At 38.8% G+C, this 22,900-nt stretch overlaps 1 protein-coding gene across 1 annotated transcript in view; it reads right to left on the reverse strand.

Moving 5' to 3' along the window:
* SPG11 (SPG11 vesicle trafficking associated, spatacsin) overlaps nucleotides 1-22,900 on the reverse strand; it is an 87,863-nt gene that overhangs the window by 52,677 nt on the left and 12,286 nt on the right. Inside the window, 10 exon segments of the mRNA XM_043980724.1 lie at nucleotides 1,772-1,985; nucleotides 4,274-4,446; nucleotides 5,341-5,465; nucleotides 5,772-5,843; nucleotides 10,411-10,587; nucleotides 11,274-11,446; nucleotides 11,829-11,984; nucleotides 12,820-12,952; nucleotides 14,772-14,804; nucleotides 14,806-14,918. Of these exon segments, the coding sequence (XP_043836659.1) occupies nucleotides 1,772-1,985; nucleotides 4,274-4,446; nucleotides 5,341-5,465; nucleotides 5,772-5,843; nucleotides 10,411-10,587; nucleotides 11,274-11,446; nucleotides 11,829-11,984; nucleotides 12,820-12,952; nucleotides 14,772-14,804; nucleotides 14,806-14,918 (1,369 nt within the window).

Below are 22,900 nucleotides of genomic sequence, written 5' to 3' on the forward strand. Positions count from 1 at the left end.
AATGTTACGAGATCCAGAGGAAGGCTCTCAGAACATTGGGTCCATCTGTTTAGAAGAATTACATGAAGAAATGCATTCACATTCAATTCAGATGATCCTTCAACATATAGTAAAGAAGAATGGAAAGCAGGTAGGGCAATGACGAGAGAAGCACAAGTCACTTAACCCCAATTGCCTCACACCTCCCCCCCCAAAAAATGCTAAAACTATCCTTTCTTATAAACATTGAGATCTTTATTAGGGGGCGGCTAGGTGGCGCAGTGGATAAAGCACAGGCCCTGGATTCAGGAGTTCCTGAGTTCAAATCCGGCCTCAGACACTTAACACTTACTAGCTGTGTGACCCTGGGCAAGTCACTTAACCCCATTGGCCTGTAAAAAAAAAAAAAAGAGAGAGAAGCAAATGATGATAGCATCCCTGGGTCCTACTGTGAGCTTGGATGCTAACCTGCTGCAGGACCTTAACTGAGTCCTGGCTTCAGTTTCCTTTTCCTTAAATGAACTGATGCAGAGGGAAGGATGAGGATGGCATCTCCCCTACACCTACTGTATAATATTCTATAACATATATATGTGAAAGTGCTTTGAAAAAGTTAAACAAACTCCCTTAGGACCAGAGAACTGAAGAGTAAGAGCTGGAATCACCTTAGATGTCACCCCTTCAATTTACAGATGATAAAGCTGAAGTCTAGAGCATTTGTGAAGTGACTGAGCCACGGTCACACTGATAATCACTGACATCCTGGATTCAAACCCAGGTGCTCAAGCTCCAAATCTTGTACTCTTTTTTTTGCTTTGCAACAACAAAAAAATCTTACTAATTCAAAATCTGATTGACTTGATTGTTTTTTTCAGTACCTCTTCTGGATTTCAAAGAAGCAAGTCTCAGAGCATTCCCTGCTTCTGTAAATTAGATGAGTTGGACTTAGAGTGGAACGACATAAAGTGGGCAGACTAGATGACTCTGGGGAAACTACAGTGCTTTTAAGAGCCCTGAACTTCTTCCTCAAATCAAGGTCTATTTTTTTTTTTTAGTGAGGCAATTGGGGTTAAGTGACTTGCCCAAGGTCACACAGCTAGTAAGTGTTAAGTGTCTGAGGCCAGATTTGAACTCAGGTACTCCTGACTCCAGGGCTGGTGCTCTATCCACTGCGCCACCTAGCTGCCCAAGGTCTATTTTTTTTTAAAAACCAAAATATTCTCCCAGAGAAGACAGAAGGCACTGAAAAGTACCTAGGAGGCATGTGATACCTAAACTTTTTAGCTTTACCCAAATTCCTCACTTCTATTCTTTCACAGACCAACTCTCTTTTTAGCTGGTTTTAGTCACACAGGTAGAGCAAAAATAGTAATGAATCAGACAAATTTGAGTTCACAATACAGGAGAGGACAACCAGGTATCTCAACCTCAACTCAGCCACAAAATGCAGGTACTATTTAACATCTCTCAATGAAATCTTGTAGAATCCCCTCAGATAAAAACTACACCTAAACTTCAAGAGGATATCAATGACAACATTGCTATAGCCACATCAACGAACCAGACTCATAAAATGATTTTTTTGCAACTCCAAGTAAAATCTCAGCTTTACGACAGGGTATAATGTCTTGTAATTGTTAATGCATTTTGTTCTATGATAACAGGCAACAGGACACAGAGCAGCAGCAAATTAATACTATTCAAAAGGGGAAAAAATCATGCATTTATATCTTTGACACCGCAAACTTTAGTTCTGTTTCTTAACTAGAAATTCCTTTACTAGTAACAATACCTGGCCAGTTTATCTAGTATTTCATTCCTCAGGTAGCTATTGCAGCATGTATTCTGATCAATAACATCAACTGTCAGAAGGGGCCATTTAGCTTGCTGAAGTGGAACACAACCATCCTGGGTCTGCAATTCTTCAATCCATGAGAAAATGCTTAAGCAGTCATGGTGAGCTGTGAAATGCATCCAGAGAACTTCAGGAGAACAAGACTTGAGCTCTACATACAAAAGAAATGAAAATCGTTATGATTCTTAGAATAGCAATGAACTGTTATTGCTGCTAGTAAACTCAATCATTCAGTGATTGTTCTTGTTGTTGTTTTTGTTTTGTTTTTTCATTTTTGCGGGGCAATGGGGGTTAAGTGACTTGCCCAGGGTCACACGGCTAGTAAGTGTCAAGTGTCTGAGGTCAGATTTGAACTCAGGTACTCCTGAATCCAGGGCCAGTGCTTTATCCACTGCGCCACCTAGCTGCCCCCTCAGTGATTAACTGGTTCAAATACTATTCACCAGGCCATTTCCTTTTCTTCCTTCTTTAAACTTTGCTTACCCTTAGACAGAAAGAGGAAGTAGATGAGTTTAGGAAACATTACAAGCCTGGCATTACCAGGTATCTGCTGGAAATCTTCTCTGCCGAAAACAGAGCAGCTAATAACCTTGCTTTGCCTTAATTTCATCCTTCAAAAGGTAAAAATTCCAAAATTCTACATGGAATCTGATTCTCACTGAGGGAAAAACTGGTTACCAGGAAGTGGAAATGACAGGAATTTAGGGAGGGAGAGGGAGAGTTAACACTTCCTTTTAGAATTTATGATAAGGGGGCAACTAGGTGGTGCAGTAGAAAAAGCACCAGCCCCTGGATTCAGGAGGACCTCAGTTTAAATCCAGCCTCTTGACACTTACTAGCTGTGTGACCTTGGGCAAGTCACTTAACCCTCATTGCTCTGTGAAGAAGAGACTCAGTCAGTCTTGAATATGTTGAGTACTGAATAGAATTTATGATAAAAAAGGAAAGAAACTGGCCATAATCTTGTTGGTTACAAATCTTGAGTAGATAGAAGAAATGCTATCTCTCAGACAGGTCCTCTTCTTTCCACATAGTTACCACCTTAGCTCAGGTCATTATCATCTGTACTATTACAAAAGCCTCCTAATTGTTTTCACTGCCTGGTCTTTCCCCACTGTAATTCATTCTCCACACGTGTAAGTACCAAGGTGAGTACTCAATAAACTTCAGTGCCTCTCAAATGCTTTTCTTAGGCACTGAAAACTCTGCATATCTCTTATCTCTACAATCTTCTTCCGTATCGCTCCCATCCTTATACTCTGGTCCGGCCCAGCTGGCCTACTTGCTGTTCTGCACATGTGACACACCCAACGCCAGGCTTTTGCCCTGGCTTTCATGCTTGGGATGCTCTCCCCTCCTTCCCCTCCACATCTCAGAGTCCCTGGCTTCCCTGAGATTCAGCTAGAGCACTGTTTTCAGCAGGAGGCTTTTCTAGGACTCTCGTGGGCAGCACCTTCCCAAGTTATCCTGTCTTATCTGTTATCTTATATCTACCTATTTATGCACATGTTGTGTCCCCTAGAAATGTAGTAGAATATAAGGCCCTTGCAGGCAGGGATTGTTTTTGTTTTTTCTATATAACCAGCACCTAACAGTGTCTGGCACATAAGTAAATGCTTAATAAATGACTACTGATAATAAATGACTGAAACAGAACAGATTCCCACTGATGATGAGAATGACTAAATAAACTGTGGTACATGATGAAGTGGAATAAAATAATGAATATCAAGAATTTTGGGGATACAATGGAAAACTTAATATGAACTGATACAGAATGAAGTAAGCAGAACCAGGAAAACAATATACACAATGGCAATACAAAGGCAACAAAACTCAATGACCAAACTTGGTACTCGAGAAAAAAATTCACCTCTCTTCTTTGCAGAAATAGGGGGGAATAGGGGTGTAGAATACCACATATACCATCAAACTCAGTTAATACTGCTTGGTTTTCCTGGGTTCCCCGCCTTAAGATATCTGTAACAAGAACCTTGCTGACTGAGAAGAATGGAAGCATTTGCAATAATGTGATGTAAAAACAAACAAAAAAATTTAAATAAGAAAAAGAATAAAAGACACTGCTTCCAATAACCTAGAACAAAAACAAAAAAAAATCTTTGCTTACCTTTTGCTGTCAGAACTTCCCTAAGAAAAGGGCAGGGATTATTTGATTTGTCTTTGTATCATGGGTACATAGCATAAAGCCTGGCACATAATAGGTGCTTAATAAATGTTTGCTGCTGGGTTAATTGAGTTATTTGATGACAAGACAGTTTGTGCTTGAAAACAATCTGAAAACAGATTTTTTTAAAAAGCAAAATTAAGATATCCTATTATAAGTATGAAAACATGTCATGATTTTATAAATATATGTATATATAAACTATCTATAAATGTACACTTTATTTCCCATATTTCAAGTCATGTGATATTTACCTTCTGTAGATCTCCTGGGAAGAAGGATGCTTTCTCGAGTTGGACCATCCCACCACTGAGCCCAGCTTAGTATAATTCTATGATCCTGCTTATAAATTTCATCTTTTTCATTGAATTTCAAGAAGTCTAAAACAGATCCGTGCTTGGAAAAATCATCATTCTTTCTCCAGCTCCTGAAACTAACAGTGATTTTGGGATTATGAAAAGGAAATTTGTTCTCTCTTTAGCTTAAGAACATTTATAAAAAAAACATCTAATTCGGGGCAGCTAGGTGGCGCAGTGGATAGAGCACCAGCCTTGGAATCAGGAGTACCTGAGTTCAAATCCGGCCTCAGACACTTAACACTTACTAGCTGTGTGACCTTGGGCAAGTCACTTAACCCCAATTGCCTCACTAAAAAAAAAAAAAAAAACCAAAAAACATCTAATCGGTATATTCAATTTGGTTATACTTTAACAATATCTATTTGCTTGAAGCACCTTACATAAAGTACTCAATAAATATTTGTTGACTAAATGAGTGAATGACTATAAAAACATCAAGATGAGGGGCACCTAGGTGGTGCAGTGGATAGAGCATCAGCCCTGCAGTCAGGAGGATTTGAGTTCAAATCTGGCCTCAGATACTTACTAGCTGTGTGACCTTGGGCAAGTCACTTGACCCTCATTGCCTCAAAAAAAGGGATCTCTTTGGAAAGAAAAAAAACCATGAAATTACACACTGAAAAATGATACCTGTTAGGGAAGCTAGGTGGATAAAGCACTGGCCCTGGATTCAGGAGGAACTGAGTTCAAATCTGGCCTCAGACACTTGACACTAGCTGTGAAATCCTGAGCAAGTCACTTAATCCTCATTGCCCCACCAAAAAACCCCCACAAAACATCAAGATGAAGGAAAGCTCTAAAACGCATCTAGTGAGGAACACTCCTTTGGGGGCATGTTTTATGTTCTTGGGGATACAAACTTAGAATCACTGATTATAGAAAATTAAACAAAAGCTAATTTTCTAAAAAACATTAATATTGATCTTCCATATTAGCAGTATGAGAAGAGTGAAAAAAATTACCTGAGGGGTTGGGTCCCTGTGTTTTCTTTGAAAGCCTCTGAATACAATTTTTCAACCTGATATATATAGTCTATAGTTCTCTTCTCTTCTTCAGAAAAATAATTTTCTTCTTTTAAAATGCCAACCTTGAATCAAATATATCCAAATTAAATAACTGATGCTACAAAATCAACTACATTTCTAAGACATCTTGTCATCAAGTTCATAAATGCCAAATAAGAAATGCACATTGAATGTTTAAGCTAAAATTAAAATTGTGTGTGTGTGTGTGTGTGTACACATGTGCATGTGTTATGAGCATATAGGCAGTAACATGAATGAAAGTAAAGGGAACACATTTTAAATTAACAACCTAATGCAATGATGATTTTTTTTTAAGTACCATTCCGTCTCAGACTTATTAACTACAGATTCTCAAAATTTTCACTTACCAAAAAGTCTCGTATGTTTTTCTCAGCTGTATAGAAACATATTTTGTGCAACTGGTCCTTTACATTGAAGCCCTGCAACATACACACACACAACACAAAGTTCTTCTTACAATCTATAATAGGAATTCTTTGACCTTCTGCAGGCTGGATATAGAAACATTCTACTATAGCCAAGTATCATGGTATATAGAGATCTCATTACAAAGCTCAGTGCCTTCTCAGAATTCAACCTCTTCTACATTATACACACAAACACATAATCTATCACTATGATTCCTAAGCACTTGATCAAAGGCCTATTCCAGAGTGGGACAATTCAAAGGAAGGTGTCATTTTATTATGCTAAAGTATAACAGGGTTAATATTACATTACATGAATCACTCAGGATCAAAGGCACATTCCATGCTGGACCCTCTTTTAGCTCTTTAAAAAGGTCACTACAACGGCTGATGATGAGTCAGATGTGCAGAACCAGAAGAACATTGTACACAGTATCATCAACATTGAGTGTTGACCTACTGTGATGGACTAGATTCTTCTCACCAATGCAATGGCACAGAAGAGTTCCAGGGAACTCATGATGGAGGAGGATCTCCAAATCCAAGAAAAAAAAAAAAGAACTGTGAAGGACAGATGCTGAATGAACCATACTATTTCTTTTGTTTTTTGGTGCTGTTGTTTTTCTATTTTGAGGTTTTTCGTCATTGCGCTGATTTTTCTCTTATAACATGACTAATGCAGAATATGTTTAATGTTATTATGTGTGTGTATATATCTCTATATCTCTATCTCTATATAACCTATATCAGATTACCTGCTGTCTAGGGGAAGGGGGAGGGAGGGGGAGGGAGGGAGAAAAATCTGAAATGGAAAGCTTGTATAAACAAAAGTTAAGAACTATCTTAACATGTAACAGGAAAAAAAAATACTTTATTATTTAAAAAAAAAAGTCACTACACTAAAAGACTGTAATATAAAGGATTCAGTGGGTATGGATCCCAGATCTAGTCCTATCCAGCCACAAATTCATTACTCCAGAGCCTTCTCTTCCAACCACTTACTGAACATCTTCACTGGGATGCCCCATCCAGTTCCTCAAACTCAACAGATCAAAAAAAGAACTTGTAGGGGGCAGCTGGGTGGTGCAGTGGATAAAGCACTGGCTCTGGATTCATTATGAGTTCAAATCCAGCCTCAGACATTTGTCACTTACTAGCTGTGTGACCCTGGGCAAGTCACTTAACCCTCACTGCCCCATGCAAAAAACCAATAACTCGTATTTCCTGTAAACTGCACCACCCCCCCAACTTGATGTCAAGGACACCAACATGCCTCGGTTCCTAACCTAGAAAGCATTCTCAATTCTTCACTCATTTATCCCACACATCTAATCACTTGGCAAGACTTATCACTTCACCTCAACAAGATCTCTTGCATCCATCCCCTTTTCTCTACTCATACCACAAATACTTCAATCCAAAGTTACATCATATCTTGCCTTAACTATTTTAACAGTCTCCTAATTGATCTCTCTTCTTCCATTCTCACCCCATTCTCAACCTACCCTATATAGTTGCCAAAATACTATCTGGCCTACATAGTTGCGAAAATACTATGCCTGAGGTATAAATTAAGCCATGTCTCCCCTTCTCAAAAATTACCTCTAGGAAAAAATATCTCAGCCCTCCACAATGTAACATCTACTTTGTTTTATATTATCCCTCTTCATGCACTTTACGTTTTCCAAACACTCCATCTCAGGGGCAGCTAGGTGGTGTAGTGGATAAAGCACTGGCCCTGGGTTCAGGAGGACCTGAGTTCAAATCCAACCTCAGATACTTGACCCTTACTAGCTGTGTGGCCCTGGGCAAGTCACTTAACCCTCACTGCCCTGTAAAAAAACAAAAACAAAAAAGAAAACAAAAAAACCCACTCTCTCTCATCTCCATGCCTACCTAAGATGTACTCCCTCCTTAGCTTCACCTTTTAAAATCACTGGCTTGCTACAAGTTTGTGTTCAGGTGCTGCCTCCTCTGCAAACTTTCCTGATCCTCCTAGTTGTCAGTGCTTTTATGATGAAAATGGAAGAGTGATGTCAAAAGAGGTTGGGGGTGGGGTGGAGAGGACAACTAAAAATAACACAGATTTTAGAACATCTATAAATATTAACTGTTGACATTTTAACTAGGAGGTCTGCTGAAGAAAATAAATTATAGTAAACTTGACATTCTCACTATGAATGAGCCTAAAAACCAAAAGATGTTGCAACTAAATGGAAGGAGGGCTTACAGATTCTTCTTGAAGAGGCAAATAAAGGAGTTGGTAAAAACTGCCTAAGGCAACAAGCTGATCAAATGGCCTACAAGATGATGCTTTTTATGTTCAAAGTATCTGCAGAAAGTTCAAACCACTGCTTCCTGACAAAATGACATTCAGAATACAGAACGAGGCATCAATTTTTGGACATGAACTATAGGGAATGTGTTTTGCTTGGCTATGCTTATTTGTTACATGGGTTTTCTTTTTCTTTTTTTTTTTAAAGTAGGGAAGGAGACAGAAAATAAATGCTGGTTACATTTTTTTTAAAACTGCAATTTATGCTCCAATATCTATGCAGATGAAGAAAAAGAGATAGAGAAATTCTACAAAGAATTCGTTAGGATCCTTCAAACTTTATTACTATATACTCGGATAATTGTTGACTTCCATATAAAGTTGGGCAAACAGAAAATGAGTGAAAACCATTTTTGAAAATATGGTTCAGGGGCAGCTAGGTGGCGCAGTGTATAGAGCACCGGCCCTGGAGTCAGGAGGACCTGAGTTCAAATCTGGCTTCAGACACTTGATACTAGCTGTGTGACCCCGGGCGAGTCACTTAACCCTCATTGCCCCACAAAAAAAGAAGAAAGAAAAAAAGAAAATGCAGTTTAGGAGAGACAGACAGATGGAGCCAGAGAGAGGTTAAAAGCTTGTAAACTACAGAGATGCTTCATACAATCATAGGGATCAAAGCACTAGGGCTAAAATCAGGAGTGAGACAGAGCCAGGCTCCACAGGCTAGCAACCACCGATTGTTAAATGAACTTTTTTTCATTTTTAAATTCAATTTTATTTTCAGTTCTAAGTCTTTCTTCCATTCTTCCCCCTCCTCCACCTAGTGAGAAGGCAATGGTTGTTAAGTGGTTTTTTTTTGGGGGGGGGGTGGTTATTTTTTATTTATTGTGGGGTGATGGGGTTTAAGTGCCCAGGGTCACACAGCTAGTAAGTGTCAAGTGTCTAAAGCAGATTTGAACTCAGGTCCTCCTGAATCCAGGGCTGGTGCTTTATCCACTGTGCCACCTAGCTGCCCCGGTTGTTAAGTTTTTGATGTGAGCACTTACGCCTCAGAAATTTAGGCAAGCTCTACAAATCAGGGCTTAATTTATTGTTTTGTTGAGTGTCTAGATTTAAGAAAATGATGGAGAAAATGTTAATAATACAGATTAAACTTAAAAGTATCAAGTAGGGGCAGTTAGGTGGCACAGTGGATAAAGCACCAGCTCTGGATCCAGGAGGACCTGAGTTCAAATCTGGCCTCAAACACTTGACACTTACTAGCTGTGTAACCCTGGACAAGTTATTCAATCTTTATTGCCCTGAAAAGAAAAAAAAAGCGTGCCAATTAAACTATTTTTTCCCCTGCAGCATCCGTTGATAATCATTTGCTTATACACAATGGCCTCACAAGCCACTTAATACAAGCCCTTCATTTATAAATGAAGAAATTGATGGCTTACCTAAATTCATAACTAATTAGTGGCAGAATCAGGACCAGTAATCTTATCCCCTCACTTTCAGAAAATGGGCAGAGGATGATAACATCATCATTCTAGCAGATTTATTCAGAAAAACTCATTTTACAAAAATGTGTTTTCTCTGTAACAGCAGTCCTAAGAAAACTTTGTGCAAATTACTTTGACTTACAAATTCCAAATAATTTTGCTATAAAAGTAGAAGAAATTAACAGAATCACAGGAATCTCAGAAGTAGGGAGGACTCCAAAGGTTATCTAGTACACCCCATACCTGAACAAGTATCCCTTCTTTGTATTATAGTAAGTAGCCTCACTTCAGGACTTTCAATAATGTGGCACCTCCTCTCCTCTGAAGCAGACCATTCCACTTCTGGACTCCTCTGTTAAGAAGTTTTTCTTTTCATCAACTAGAAATCTGCCTCTCCATGTCTAGTCCTTGCCCGCATTTCTGGCCTTTTGGGCCAAGCAGAAGAGTGTTCCCTCTTCCACACGACAGCTACAACTTAGAGTCATCCTCTCTAAGCATTCTCTTTTTTAGGTTTTTCAGTTCCCTCAACTGAACCTCACTGGGTGTTTTCTTCAGGCCTCTTATGATCTTAGTCATCCTGGAACCATTTTTGTTCATCAATGCCCTCCCTGTGGCACTCAGAGGATAAGCATGATACTTATTTATTAATAATTAATAATTAATACTCAAGATGTGGTCTGACCAGGGAAGAGTCCAATGGGACTAAGACTAACATCTCCCTGTATTCTGGAGAAATCTGAAGAAACGGTTGGAAATAAATCCAATCTCCTCCTAGATTCACTAACTTTAGAATCAGACGGACTGATAGAACACTTACCATGTTCTTTAAGAGTTCGGAAGCTTCTTTGACATTCTTCTTTAGTAGCCTGTCAAAGACTAGATTTAATCCTATTCGAATCAGTTCTTCAAGGTTTTGGGCAGCATGGTTGGCAATCCTGAAAAAGGTCTGTGCCTCTGGTATTTTGTTGTTTAAAATGGCATTGGTGATAACTTGCTGAAAGAAAAAGAAAATGGCTTGTTTTGTACTTGCTATTTTGGCCAGAATCGTTCATTGTGCCTACTCATAAAACCACTCTAGACCTCTTTTGGTCTTAGCTGAGTTACTCTGACATCAATCTTCCTGGTGCTCCCAGGTACAGGAAGTTCCCTATCACCATGACCTCTATTCCCTTTTCAGGTCACCCTCATATCCTAGTTAAGTTGACAACAATGTGTCTGGTTGTCCTAACAACATTTAGAAAACAAAGGCAGAGGAAGTAAAGAAAGGAAAGAAAGAGATTAGCACCTGAAGTAGCGTTCAAATAGTTGCCTTAAAGTCCAGTCTATGGCAACAATTCTAAATAACCTAAGGGAACCATAGGTCACTGGGTAGAGTGGGAAAAGTGGAGCCTTGCTGGCATAGAAGTACATTATGCTTTAATTCAAAGGGAAGTGCTGACAAGCAGCTAAACACAGAGCAAGTCTGTGGTGATCATTTTGCAATTCCTAGAAGAGAGTTTGCAACCATGAAGTCTTGAAGTCCTATACTTTGTTCAGGGATACCTATACAATGACACAGGCAGTTTACTAGCCAACCTTCAGTATAAGGGGTATGCAGATTATGAACTCCTCATTTTCCATTATTTCCCCAAACACCATGAACTACAGAGAAAAAAGTAAAGGCCAAAAGTATATATTTACCTCAGTGCTCAGATTTTTCCACATTTCACTCTCATTTATTCTGGGGACATCTTTACCAACATATGCATTTACAGCATCAGCTGGTTTCCGAGGAAATTTTATCATGAAAGTTCGAAGTTCAATAATGTAGTTGGTCAAAATATCCACACCATTCTGCAAGTGTTCATCTAGCTCTATGGAAATCATCAATAAACTAATTTAATAAAAGCAAAGGCAGAAGAGTGGATACAATTTGATTTACTAGTTATGCAAAATCTTAGAGACAGAAATCCCAAAACTTCTTGGTCACCTCAGTTCTGCACTTTGAAAACTTGATTTTGCCTTTATGTAAAAGCTAGTTCTAAATCCACCCTGCTGTTAATCTCAATACCACATCTTTTTTATTCACTTAAATAACAATCTACCTATGATACATGAACTTTTGCCCAACTCTGACCCAAGGCCTTCTTTTGACTTATGATCATTCTTACTATCATGCCCACAGGATTTCTGAGGTTTGAATCCCATAGCTTACCAAAGAATTGGTGAAAATGAGACAATGCTTGTAACATTTACCTTCAGTGTGGGCAAAGATCTCCCTGATTTGTTTGTTGAGGAAAGATAAGGTGAGCTTCAGCAGCTGCTCGGAAAAATGTTTGCTCTGAGTTTCAGAATCATTCTCTCGTATAGCTGAACAAAGCAAATCCAATGCTGGTATCAGTTCCTTCACACCTAGGAAAAACCCAGATAAATACTTTAAGATGAAGGATGTAGATCTGGGGCACATGGAGTCATTTAATATTCATTTTTGTATTTACGTGCTCTAGAAATTGCTACTGGGCACCAAAAATGCCATCATAAGTAGTCAGGGAAGAGAAGGAAAGGGAAGACAGGAGACAGACAACTTCTAGCTGGGGCCCAAATGTCCCTAACAGAGATATGTCCCCCCAGACAACCAGAGAGTTAGGGACCTGATTCTGGTTTAACCCAAAGAAGGAGTTAAGCATTTTACCAACACCATCTGACAAGATTATTTAAACTAGAAAACTACTACTGTCATCTCGGATTTCTGTGCACTTTTAATCAAAGAGCTTAAAGCCCTTCTATTGATCACTGTGGTTCTTTGTCCTAGTAATTCTTACAAAATAGCTAAGTATGATCCTCTCCTCTTGTCAGAAATGAAAGTCAAAGCCTTAGCCATATAGCAAGCAAGCAGAACAATTAGGCCCCAAATTCATATGATAAGTCCCAAGTCATAACTTAGTAATCATAGTCCTTTCATAAGGTAAAAATATACCTCAGAAACTTTCAAAGTATTCTTTTACGTGACTTTGCTTTCTTGGACACTTTGAAAAATGATATATCCTAACCATACAGTTGGAATACAAAACCAACAAAGAAAACAAGTCTTTCTTAAAATACTGACACCTACACATTTTCTCTCAGGTTCTTCCCATAATAACCAAAAGTGATGAATATCCCAGGATGTTGGGACAAAGCACTTTAAAATTAGGAAAAAGAATAAATGGTAAATGTTAAAGAAGCAAATCAGGATGATTCTACTCACTTTTCAAATACAAGTGAGATGGAAGCCTGGCAGGCTGATCCGGTACAGAAGAGGTGGAAGAGGGATTGAAAAGATTCTCCTTGCTTTTCAAAAAGAAGTCTACTGTATCCAGTTGACGGTTCTCTAACCCAGCCTGAACAACAACAAAAAACCACAATAATTTATATAGACTGAATAATGATCAAGGCAGGGAATCATCAAGTCAGGACAAGGAATAATTTTCACTTTAAAAACTCTGATACCTCATGTACTGAAAAGCCTTCTTTAAGCCACTAAAGTTCAATGGGCCTCAGTTTCCACATCTGAAAAAAATGTGGTACTGGACTAGATTATTTCTAGGATCTCTTTTTGGATTAAATTTCAATGAATCTAAGTATACGTAAAGCAACTTAGATTCTGAAAAAATGGTGGTGTAGAATTGTTTAAGCCCATATTAAAGGTTTGCAAATACATGTAGCTTATAATCTTGTATGAATATTATAACATATAAACAAATAACTATAACACTAGTTTTAAATAAAACAGCAACGAAACCTTAAAACCATTAGTTTTGAGGTATTCTTTTAAAGCTGCTTCTTATATTTTTATACAGATTGCTGAATGACCAAGCATTCAGCTTTTTTTTTTTTTTTTAGGAGAAATAAGGTCTTTAATTGGGGCAGAGGAACTATAGCTTATGGTATTGCAAAGCTCCGAAGGTAGGAATACCGACCCAAGCATACTCTTTATTAGAAGCAAAAAATCTATACAGTATTCTAATACTGAAGGAAGGACACATAGCCTAGTGGATTGAGGGCTGACTTTGGAGTCAGAAAGACCTGGGTTCAAGATTACAACAAGCTATGGGACCAGAATCAAGGCGTTGACTCTCTTCCTTTCCCTTTTTTTTTTTTTAAGTGAGGCAATTGGGGTTAAGTGACTTGCCCAGGGTCACTCAGCTAGTAAGTGCTAAGTGTCTGAGGCCGGATTTGAACTCAGGTACTCCTGACTCCAGGGCTGGTGCTCTAAGGGCGCTGACTCTCAGTGCCCAAAACAAACCTCCAAGACTATAAGTTATAAGAGTTGTCCATATGCACTGGTGGAGGAAATTTCCACACCAATGAAATCACAGGTCCAGAACAACAACAACCAACAAATAAAACGGTAAACGATTTGAGAGGCAGCGTGACACAGAGGATAAAGAGCCAAGAAGCCAGGAAGAGCTAGCTTCAAGCCATATATCATACACGAACTGGCTATATGACCCTGGGCAGGTCACTTAACCTCTCGCTGCTTTATTAAACTCTCTAAGCCTATATTTTGCAGACATCTACATTGATGAGGGGAGTTTCCTCACCTGGCAATTTCTCATACCCACAAAGCCAGAGCTCCAGTTCCTATCTAGTCTCTATCCTTTTAAACAACTTACAATAGCCATATCTGTCAACAAGTAACAAAATATCAATTAAAAGTAGGTGTCCACAATGTAGTCCCTGGTTTGGCTGAATAGAAAGAGAAGGAAGAGAAGGAAGCAGTGAATGTGCCCTGTCCTTCCCTGTTGCCACTTCCTTGGCTTTTTAATCATCCACTTCACTTCCCATAACTTGGTAGACTTTTCAGCTCTGTATAGTTAAGAGCAGTTGGATAGGGGGCAACTAGGTGGCACAGTGGATAAAACACCGGCCCTGGATCCAGGAGGACCTGAGTTCAAATCCAGCTTCAGACGCTTGACACTTACTAGTTGTGTGACCCTGGGAAAGTCACTTAACCCTCATTGCCCCACCAAAAAAAAAATAGTTGGATAGTAGGTAGGAGTTAAGTAAGTGGATAGAGATCAAATTTATAGTCCTCCTAGCTGTCTGTGTTTGATAAATTCCCCATGTATTCACATGAACTGAATATCTGATAAAACCCAATCAAGCAAGTCCTACAAAGTCTGACATAAAGGCTGTGCTATGACTCAGCAAGGTTACCTCTAATGCATGTATAGGGATTGAGCATCTTCCCCCAAGCATTGAGATGACAAAGAGTATCAACAGTGCTGGCACTTCCATGGATCATTAGTCTATTCAAGAACTCTTCTTGAGTCAAACCAAACAAAATCAGAGAGAGTCCATTTTCTATTAAAAATAAAACACAGACACATTAGCATTAATAGGTTGTTTAAGACTTAAGCAAGGTTTCAAATCACTAGGTATTTCAATAACACTGAAACTGCTATGTACAAGACATAGAACTAAACACATCCATCAATCTGATCTCCAACATTTTTGCAAGAAAATTATTCTTAGATCACACCATGAAAAGAACTTAACCAAGAGACAAGTCCTCATCACAAATGTACCTTATTGAAATGCATTAATTTTTATATTTCTATTTTATATTATCTTCCAGAATAAATGAATGAATAAGATATTAGGACATTTATAGAAATATAAGAATTCCAAGTTTACTGGGAGAAAACCATTTAAACACTTACTGACATGATCATATATCCTCATCACTTATTGTAATGCTCTACACATAGCAGGCATTTAATAAATGTTTGTTGTATTGTATAATTCTAACCCATAGGAATTTGTGCTTTCCAAATATAGGTACATAAAAGGAAGAACATGACAGACAGTACAACCAAAACATCTGATGGCATATCTGTACTCCAGACGTCATGTGAAAACTGGTTGCCTTGTATCCAACAGAAGCTTTGGTCATTCAGTGGAACACATCAACTTGCTTATCACAAAATAACTACATGCTAAGGAAAGTAGAAATAAAAAGTACTATTAACAGTCTCTTGCTGTGGTCCTAGATGCTGCCTATGTTTTGTAACTCTAGCCCCTGAATAAAGATAGCTACAAACTGAAATCAAAATAAAAAAATCACAAAGCCCAACTGGGGATCTTAAGAGTTTACCACATGATCCACCCCCATCTTCTTTATTACTACTAATTTTATCAAGTTTTGTCTCTAAGCATTTAGCTGAGCAGAAATCATCTTAATAAGAAAATCAAGGGGCAGATAGGTAGTGCAGTGGATAGAGCACCGGCCCTGGAGTCAGGAGGACCTGAGTTCAAATGCAGCCTCAGACACTCAACACTTACTAGCTGTGTGACCCTGGGCAAGTAGCTTAACCCCAATTGCCTCACTAAAAAAAAAAAAAAGAAAGAAAGAAAGAAAGAAAAAGAAAATCAAATATTTGTCACTTAGTTATCAGGACTTCTTTCTGAAAACACCAAAAAACCAATCATTATTTCCAAATTCAGATAGGATAATTACAAATGTCTCAGATAAAACAATATTCTAAAACATTCTTATTAATAGCCATTTGTCCATGTCAAATAAGTAAAGAATGATGATTTCATTCCCTCTACCTATTAGGGAAGGTTAAATGGGAAAAATATTGATGAGCAAGTAAAAATTTTAACTTATTTCTAAAGCTAGCTTACAATCAAGTTGTTATAATTCTACTATTAGTAATGTGTAGCAATAATTATACTCCATTTGATCCAATTCATAAGTAAATAAATGAAATACAATTACACCTACCATAAGCAGAACACTACTCAGAACACAACATTCAATCAAGGATTGATTTGGGCTTTGATTACCTCCAATTTGTCTTGTATATATCTTGTTTGTCCTCTATCAGACTATTGAGCTCCTTGGGAGCAGAGGATGATTCTTGCCTGTCTCTCTTTAGACAGTGCCTGGTATACTGTAGTAGGCATATAAATGCTTGTTGGATATGACTTGACTTGATAATAAGTGCTAACTAACAGTGTGTTAGGTATCTGATCTCAAAATCTAGTCAAATACATTAAAATGCAACTCATATACTTATGTGACAAATTATTTTACCATCATTTTAAAAGCCTGAGGGATTATTATGCACATGACCAGCACATGCAAACAACCTGAGGCCAATGACAGGATACTCAGCACTGTGTAAACACTGATTAATAAGCTTGACCTTTGCTTTAACCTACTGATGAACTGCATTGAATAGATGGTTCCAAAATGGCAACCAAGTTTGCAACCATTTTTTAAAGTAACTTTTGTCTGTTAGAGTGACGTCAATTTTGTGTTTCATGTCCTTTGGTGCTCACTGAAGTTCCATGCCTTCTTTTCTCGGAGGATTCACAATATCAAATCACAAGGATTCAGGGCAGCTGTGACTAAGTTTTTGGCCTTTTTCATTACTTGAACCTAAATCATATTTCTCATCTTTGTGAACAGGTAACCAGATATCAGAGTACACAATTGCTCTGCTTTAGAGAATATCAAGTTTTTATCAGGTTTCTCCACTTTTTTCTCCTATGTAATGTATGTATATTAACAGACACTCCGATTATTGCCATAGTAGTGTGTTATTTATGTTAACTGTGAGCATTACAAAGCAAAATGATGTGTCCAATGAAAAGATGTTTCTTGTTACTTCTGAGTGTACATCAATGAAGCCAACACTGCCAATTCCATGATATCCTTCTCTAGGAAGAGTCTGAAAATCATCCATCCACTTAATTGTGACTTCTTGATCTCTTCTGGCTCCTTAGGTGCCTCGGCCTTTGGGCCCAGCAGAGAATCTGACTGCTCTACCTGCTTTCTCACTCTATGTAAAATCATATTTGTAAAGTGCTTTATAAACCCAAGGCACTATATAAATGCTAGCTATTATCGTTTTTATACTCAGATGGATCTGAATATAACCAGGAGTTCCCTTTAATGACATATTATCATGATCCATCTATGACTGCCCATTCTGGGGCTTTCTTGCCTATGTTTTCCCAATTTGCCACAAGGCATCCATTCAGTGTTCTGAAGGTCTTCCTTCCTCCTTCCTCCTTCCTCCTTCTCCTTCTCCTTCTCCTTCTCCTTCTCTCTCTCTCTCTCTCTCTCTCTCTCTCTCCCTCCCTCCCTCTCTCTCTCTCTCAACATCGAAAGGGTGCTTGTGGGGCACTCTGGCATCCCACCTCTGTCATCCCTTACTCTTGTCTTATGACCAGCCATCTTCTCTTTCTGTCCCATACCTTGCTCATGTTCTTTATTCCTGTTCTCCTGAGATCCTGGTTAATTCTGTATTGCAAACTGTTTGCACCCACCACCACACCTTTCCACTGCCCTTATCATCTTTAATTATTCAGAGGCAGTGGGGATCCACACTTTGCTCCCTTGTAGCAACACCCATAAAATGATACTATGGAAAACAGAGGCTGCTTTTGCTTTCCTGGGAAGCTTAGGATTTGTAACAGAACTTTGCAATTTCCAGAAAGCTATCCAGCCTGCTCTCCTCCTTTTCAAATCTGGACCCATCTCACTGTCCATATAAAAACTGTTTGTCCCAGATATACTTATTGATAGGTAAATTTCATAGGGTGTGTCCATTCAGATCTATGTTGAGATTTTAGCAAAAAGGTACTCCTTTGTCTGTTTGTCCTTTCCAGTGTGGACAGACAAGTCAAATTCCTGAGTAATTACAGGTCTCTTTCAAGAGGCTCTACAATGCCCTGGAGCTTGATGCAATCAGTATAACCTCATCCACAAACAGGACCATTTGGGAAGATGTCAAGTTCTTCAACCTGGACTCTCCACTGTATCTCTTCCATCACAGAGATGAATGCCTTTACTAAATAATCAAATCTATTCCCTGTCTTCTTTTTTGCTTATTTTTACTATCAGAGGGCTGTTGAACAAGAGTATTTCTGCTGTTCTACCTTCCAAGGAATCCTGAGTGATCTTGATGTCCGGATAGATGATATTCTGCTTTAAAAGATTTTGTTAAGGTGGTGTTTTGTTCTACTGAATCATATTTCCCCCTCACAAAGAACAAACAATAAGTATAATGCAATCTTATATTCTCTTCATCTTGCAGTTCATCGTAAGATAGTAAAGATATGATCCTTATGATTCTCATAAAGATGAAACAAGACATATAGGTTGGTAATTACTGAAGTCTTTCATTCACTTTCTTCAGCCGTATTAACAAGGTTTAAGGGGTTTTGTTGGGTTTTTCCCCTGCATCTCTGCTTTCTTCACTCCCTTTAGATAACTTGTATTTGGCCCTTCAACACCTTCACAATTGTGTTACTTCCAACATGGATCTTCTCTATCCTGGTCCAATTCAACTCTTTTCCCCATAAACTCTGTTCTGTCAGTATCATTTTGATCTTCTCTATAAGCATCTCCAGAGCTGTGACATCAAGGTCCAAGTGTGGTGGTTCCACTATCCTGGATAGGGAAACCAGTTTGTTAAAATAGCATTTACAATTTTCCCTCCATTTTCCTTTTGTTTATACTCCTTTCTCTGTTTTCGCTCTTGAATGCCCTTGGGATAATTCTACTTAATTAGATATCTTGCCACACTTTCTTTAAACTGACTTTTCCCTTTACTGTTCCTCTCTGCTTTATGAGACACTGCTGCTGCTTCTTAAGATTTTAAAGGCAAATTTATATACAAACCTGGGGATGCCACTGGAAGTCATCTATCTCTGGCAAGTAAGTCAAATGTTTGCTAAAGAACTCTTTGGGCTCTATTGATTTCTTTGCTGTGACAATTAATAAACATTGGTTAAATTTCTGGATGAAATTGTTATTGTCTTATCACTAAAACTGCTTTTGTTTATTTCTCATTTTTTAAAAATACCTGTTTAAATATTTCAGGGTTCAATCATTTTAACTTTACTCCTTATCTCTTTCTCATTATTATTCGTTGTTCTTGGTTTGTGTTTTTTAAATAAATTCTGACCTTAGCTCTAGCAAGTTGATAGTCTGATTGTATTGTGTACAATAGCTGTTTGTACAGCTGAGGGATAAATTCCATATTGACAATAAGTCTTTTCCTGTCTATTAAAATAAAATCTACTTCATTCTTTATGGTGATATTTGGCACTCACCATGTCTAATATACCTAAAATTTATTTTTTTAGACAAAGTGTTCATGATATAGAGGTGTGAGGCTTCTGTTTAATATACAAGTTTTTGCCTTCTCTCATTTCTTTGTCCTGAACTTTCCCATACAGTTTTCTCTATCTACACCTTTTCCCACCTTTGTACTAAAGTCACCAAATATTAGAGTACAGGTTAATTTGTTGTGATTCTTTTTTTTTTTTTTTTTGCGGGGCTATGGGGGTTAAGTGATTTGCCCAGGGTCACACAGCTAGTCAAGTGTCTGAGGCCAGATTTGAACTCAGGTACTCCTGAATCCAGGGCCGGTGTTTTATCCACTGCGCTACCTAGCTGCTCCAATATGTTGTGATTCTTATGAAATTCCTCACATAATTTCTCTATCACTTCATCCTCAGCAGCAGACACTGTTGCATTAACTGGATTATGTTCATAGTAATCTTTTTGCAAATACTTGTCATGAATACTACAAGATGTCATGACCAGGGGCAGCTAGATGGCGCAGGGGCAGCTAGATGGCGCAGTGGATGGAGCACCGGCCCTGGAGTCAGGAGGACCTGAGTTCAAATCCAGCCTCAGACACTTAACTCTTACTAGCTGTGTGACCCTGGGCAAGTCATTTAACCCCAATTGCCTCACTAAAAAAAAAAAAAAAAAAAAAAAAGATGTGATGACCAAATGTCCCATGAAATGTTTCTTACTGTTTCTGGGCATATAATAAAACCACTCCAAGTCCTTTCTTTGCCTCTCCGAGGAGTATCTGGTGAGCCATTCTTCTACTTAGCAGCAACTTCTTTCTTCTGCTTTCCCTTACAACAAGAAGGTCAAGATTGCTAAGATTCAGCTTCTCCAGTTTTATGGCCATTCACTGGTCACTGGACAAAATCTTACTTTTAGAATACCAATATTCAATCCAAAGTTTCCTGAAGATCTAAAAACTGTTCAATTCCTTGCATTTTCTGCCCCCTTTTCCATCACTCTGCCACTATCACTACCAAAGCAGAATGTCACTTTTTATGGTTTTGGGGTTTTTTTTGGTGAGGCAATTGGGTTTAAGTGACTTGCCCAGGGTCACACAGCTAGTAAGTGTCGAGTGTCTGAGGCCGGATTTGAACTCAGGTCCTCCTGAATCCAGGGCCGGTGCTCTATCCACTGCGCCACCTAAGCTGCCCCACTTTTTATGTTTTGTTTCATGAGTTGCCATAGTCAAATAGTTTCATCACCAGGTTGGCAAGTACTAATGATGTGCCTCTGTGATTAGCTAGGCTGGAACTCAGAAAACAGACTCAGTATGTTACCAGGTCCATACCTGAAGCCTTTCCAGCATGGTAGAACCTGTCAGAGTTTATCCACTGGAAGAACTTTGAGAACCTTCAGTTGCCTCCACACCACACTGAGGCACTGAAGTAGAATTGAAGTATAGAAAATTTTTATGATAATGATCTAAGGTATTCTCAATTAAATATGAGAAGAGGGCAGGCAGATTATGAGATGTAATTTTCTATAGTGTAACGACTGGAATGACACCACCTGCTGGAGACTTACTGTGGGAAAGCTCCAACATGAGGAGAGGGCCTCTGAGGGCAGGACCATGCATCTTTTCTTTGGTGTCAGGAAGTGACGTTTGCTTGTGGGAGGAAAAAGAGGGAGACTGGTGTGCTGGTTGTCTCTCTTTCCTGAGGACTCCGGTGGAGAGCAGAGCTAGGAATGCTCTCTCCCTTTAATAGATAGATGAATCTAGGCCTTTCTCTTTTTCTTCACCAAATTCTTATTCTCCTTAATAAATGCTTAAAAGTCTAACTCTTGGGCAGCTAGGTGGTGCAGTAGATAGAGCACCGACCCTAGAATCAGGAGTACCTGAGTTCAAATCCGGCCTCAGACACTTAACACTTACTAGCTGTGTGACCCTGGGCAAGTCACTTAACCCCAATTGCCTCACTAAAAAAAAAAAAAAAAAAAAGTCTAACTCTTGCTAAAGCTTATAATTTATTGGTGACCACTCATTAGATATTTTAAACAGACTAGCTAGAATTTTAGCCCCTTACAATAGTGAATCACATCTTTAAATTATACACATGGCTAAAAATGAAGAATGAGTTCCCATTACATTTGCTGTTCATCAATTTTTAAAAAGATTTGACTTGGCAGAATAAAAATGCAACCTTAAACACCTCGCTCCAAAAAGGTACATTTCATACTAAAGTCACACAAGATTACACTGACAGCAGGTACTGAGATCACTTGCTCAACAATCCACTGAGTATTAAAATTATACACGATGTTAAATAAAGATATATGTTAGCCAAAGGTATTCCCAAATGTCCTGGAAGATGTTCTGCATTAGGTTTAAAGAAAAGAAAGATTTTCCAAATGTTCATCTTTGCAGATGACACCATACCAATGCCAAGCCTGGTGACAGGGCAGATGGCTGGCAAGATGGCCCAGGTGAACTACTGGATGAGAAGTGAAGCATGGTCAGTCTGGCCTGGCCAGTTAGATATAGCGGGCTAGTTGATTTTGTACTTATTCACCCTTCAAGCCAGCTCAGTACCAGGACAGAAATTCCAAAGCCGAATGGAATAATTCCCCAGTGACCTGGGGGCATAGCTTCTGGAGGTTTCTCATAATCTAGTGACCAAGTCCTGCTGATTCCATCTCTGTTCTATACTTGCAGTTATTCTTTTCTTTTCTTTTTTTTTTAGTGAGGCAATTGGGGTTAAGTGACTTGCCCAGGGTCACACAGCTAGTAAGTGTTAAGTGTCTGAGGCCGGATTTGAACTCAGGTACTCCTGAATCCAGGGCTGGTGTTCTATCCACTGCGCCACCTAGCTGCCCCCAGTTATTCTTGCCTCTCTATTCTCACGGTCACCAGGAATGCTCTCCCTCCCATCTCTGTCCTCCAGTGTCTTCTGAGTCCCAACTAAAATCCTACTTTTTACAGGATGGATTTCCCAATTCCCCATCAATTCTAGTTCCTTCCCTCTGTTGATGATTTCCAAATTTTCCTTATATACCTTATTGGTACATAGTTATTTACATGTTGTCTCCCTCATTAGACTGTGAGCTCCTCATGACCAGGGACTGTCTTTTGCCTTTCTTTGTCTCCCCAGGACTGAGCACCATGCCTGAAACATAGTTGGTGCTTAATAGATGTTTAATGACTGAATGACTGAGGCATAAACCCATCCATAGCAGGGCAAGG

This window comes from Dromiciops gliroides, chromosome 2, assembly GCF_019393635.1.
Source record: "Dromiciops gliroides isolate mDroGli1 chromosome 2, mDroGli1.pri, whole genome shotgun sequence".
Lineage (NCBI taxonomy): Eukaryota > Metazoa > Chordata > Mammalia > Microbiotheria > Microbiotheriidae > Dromiciops > Dromiciops gliroides.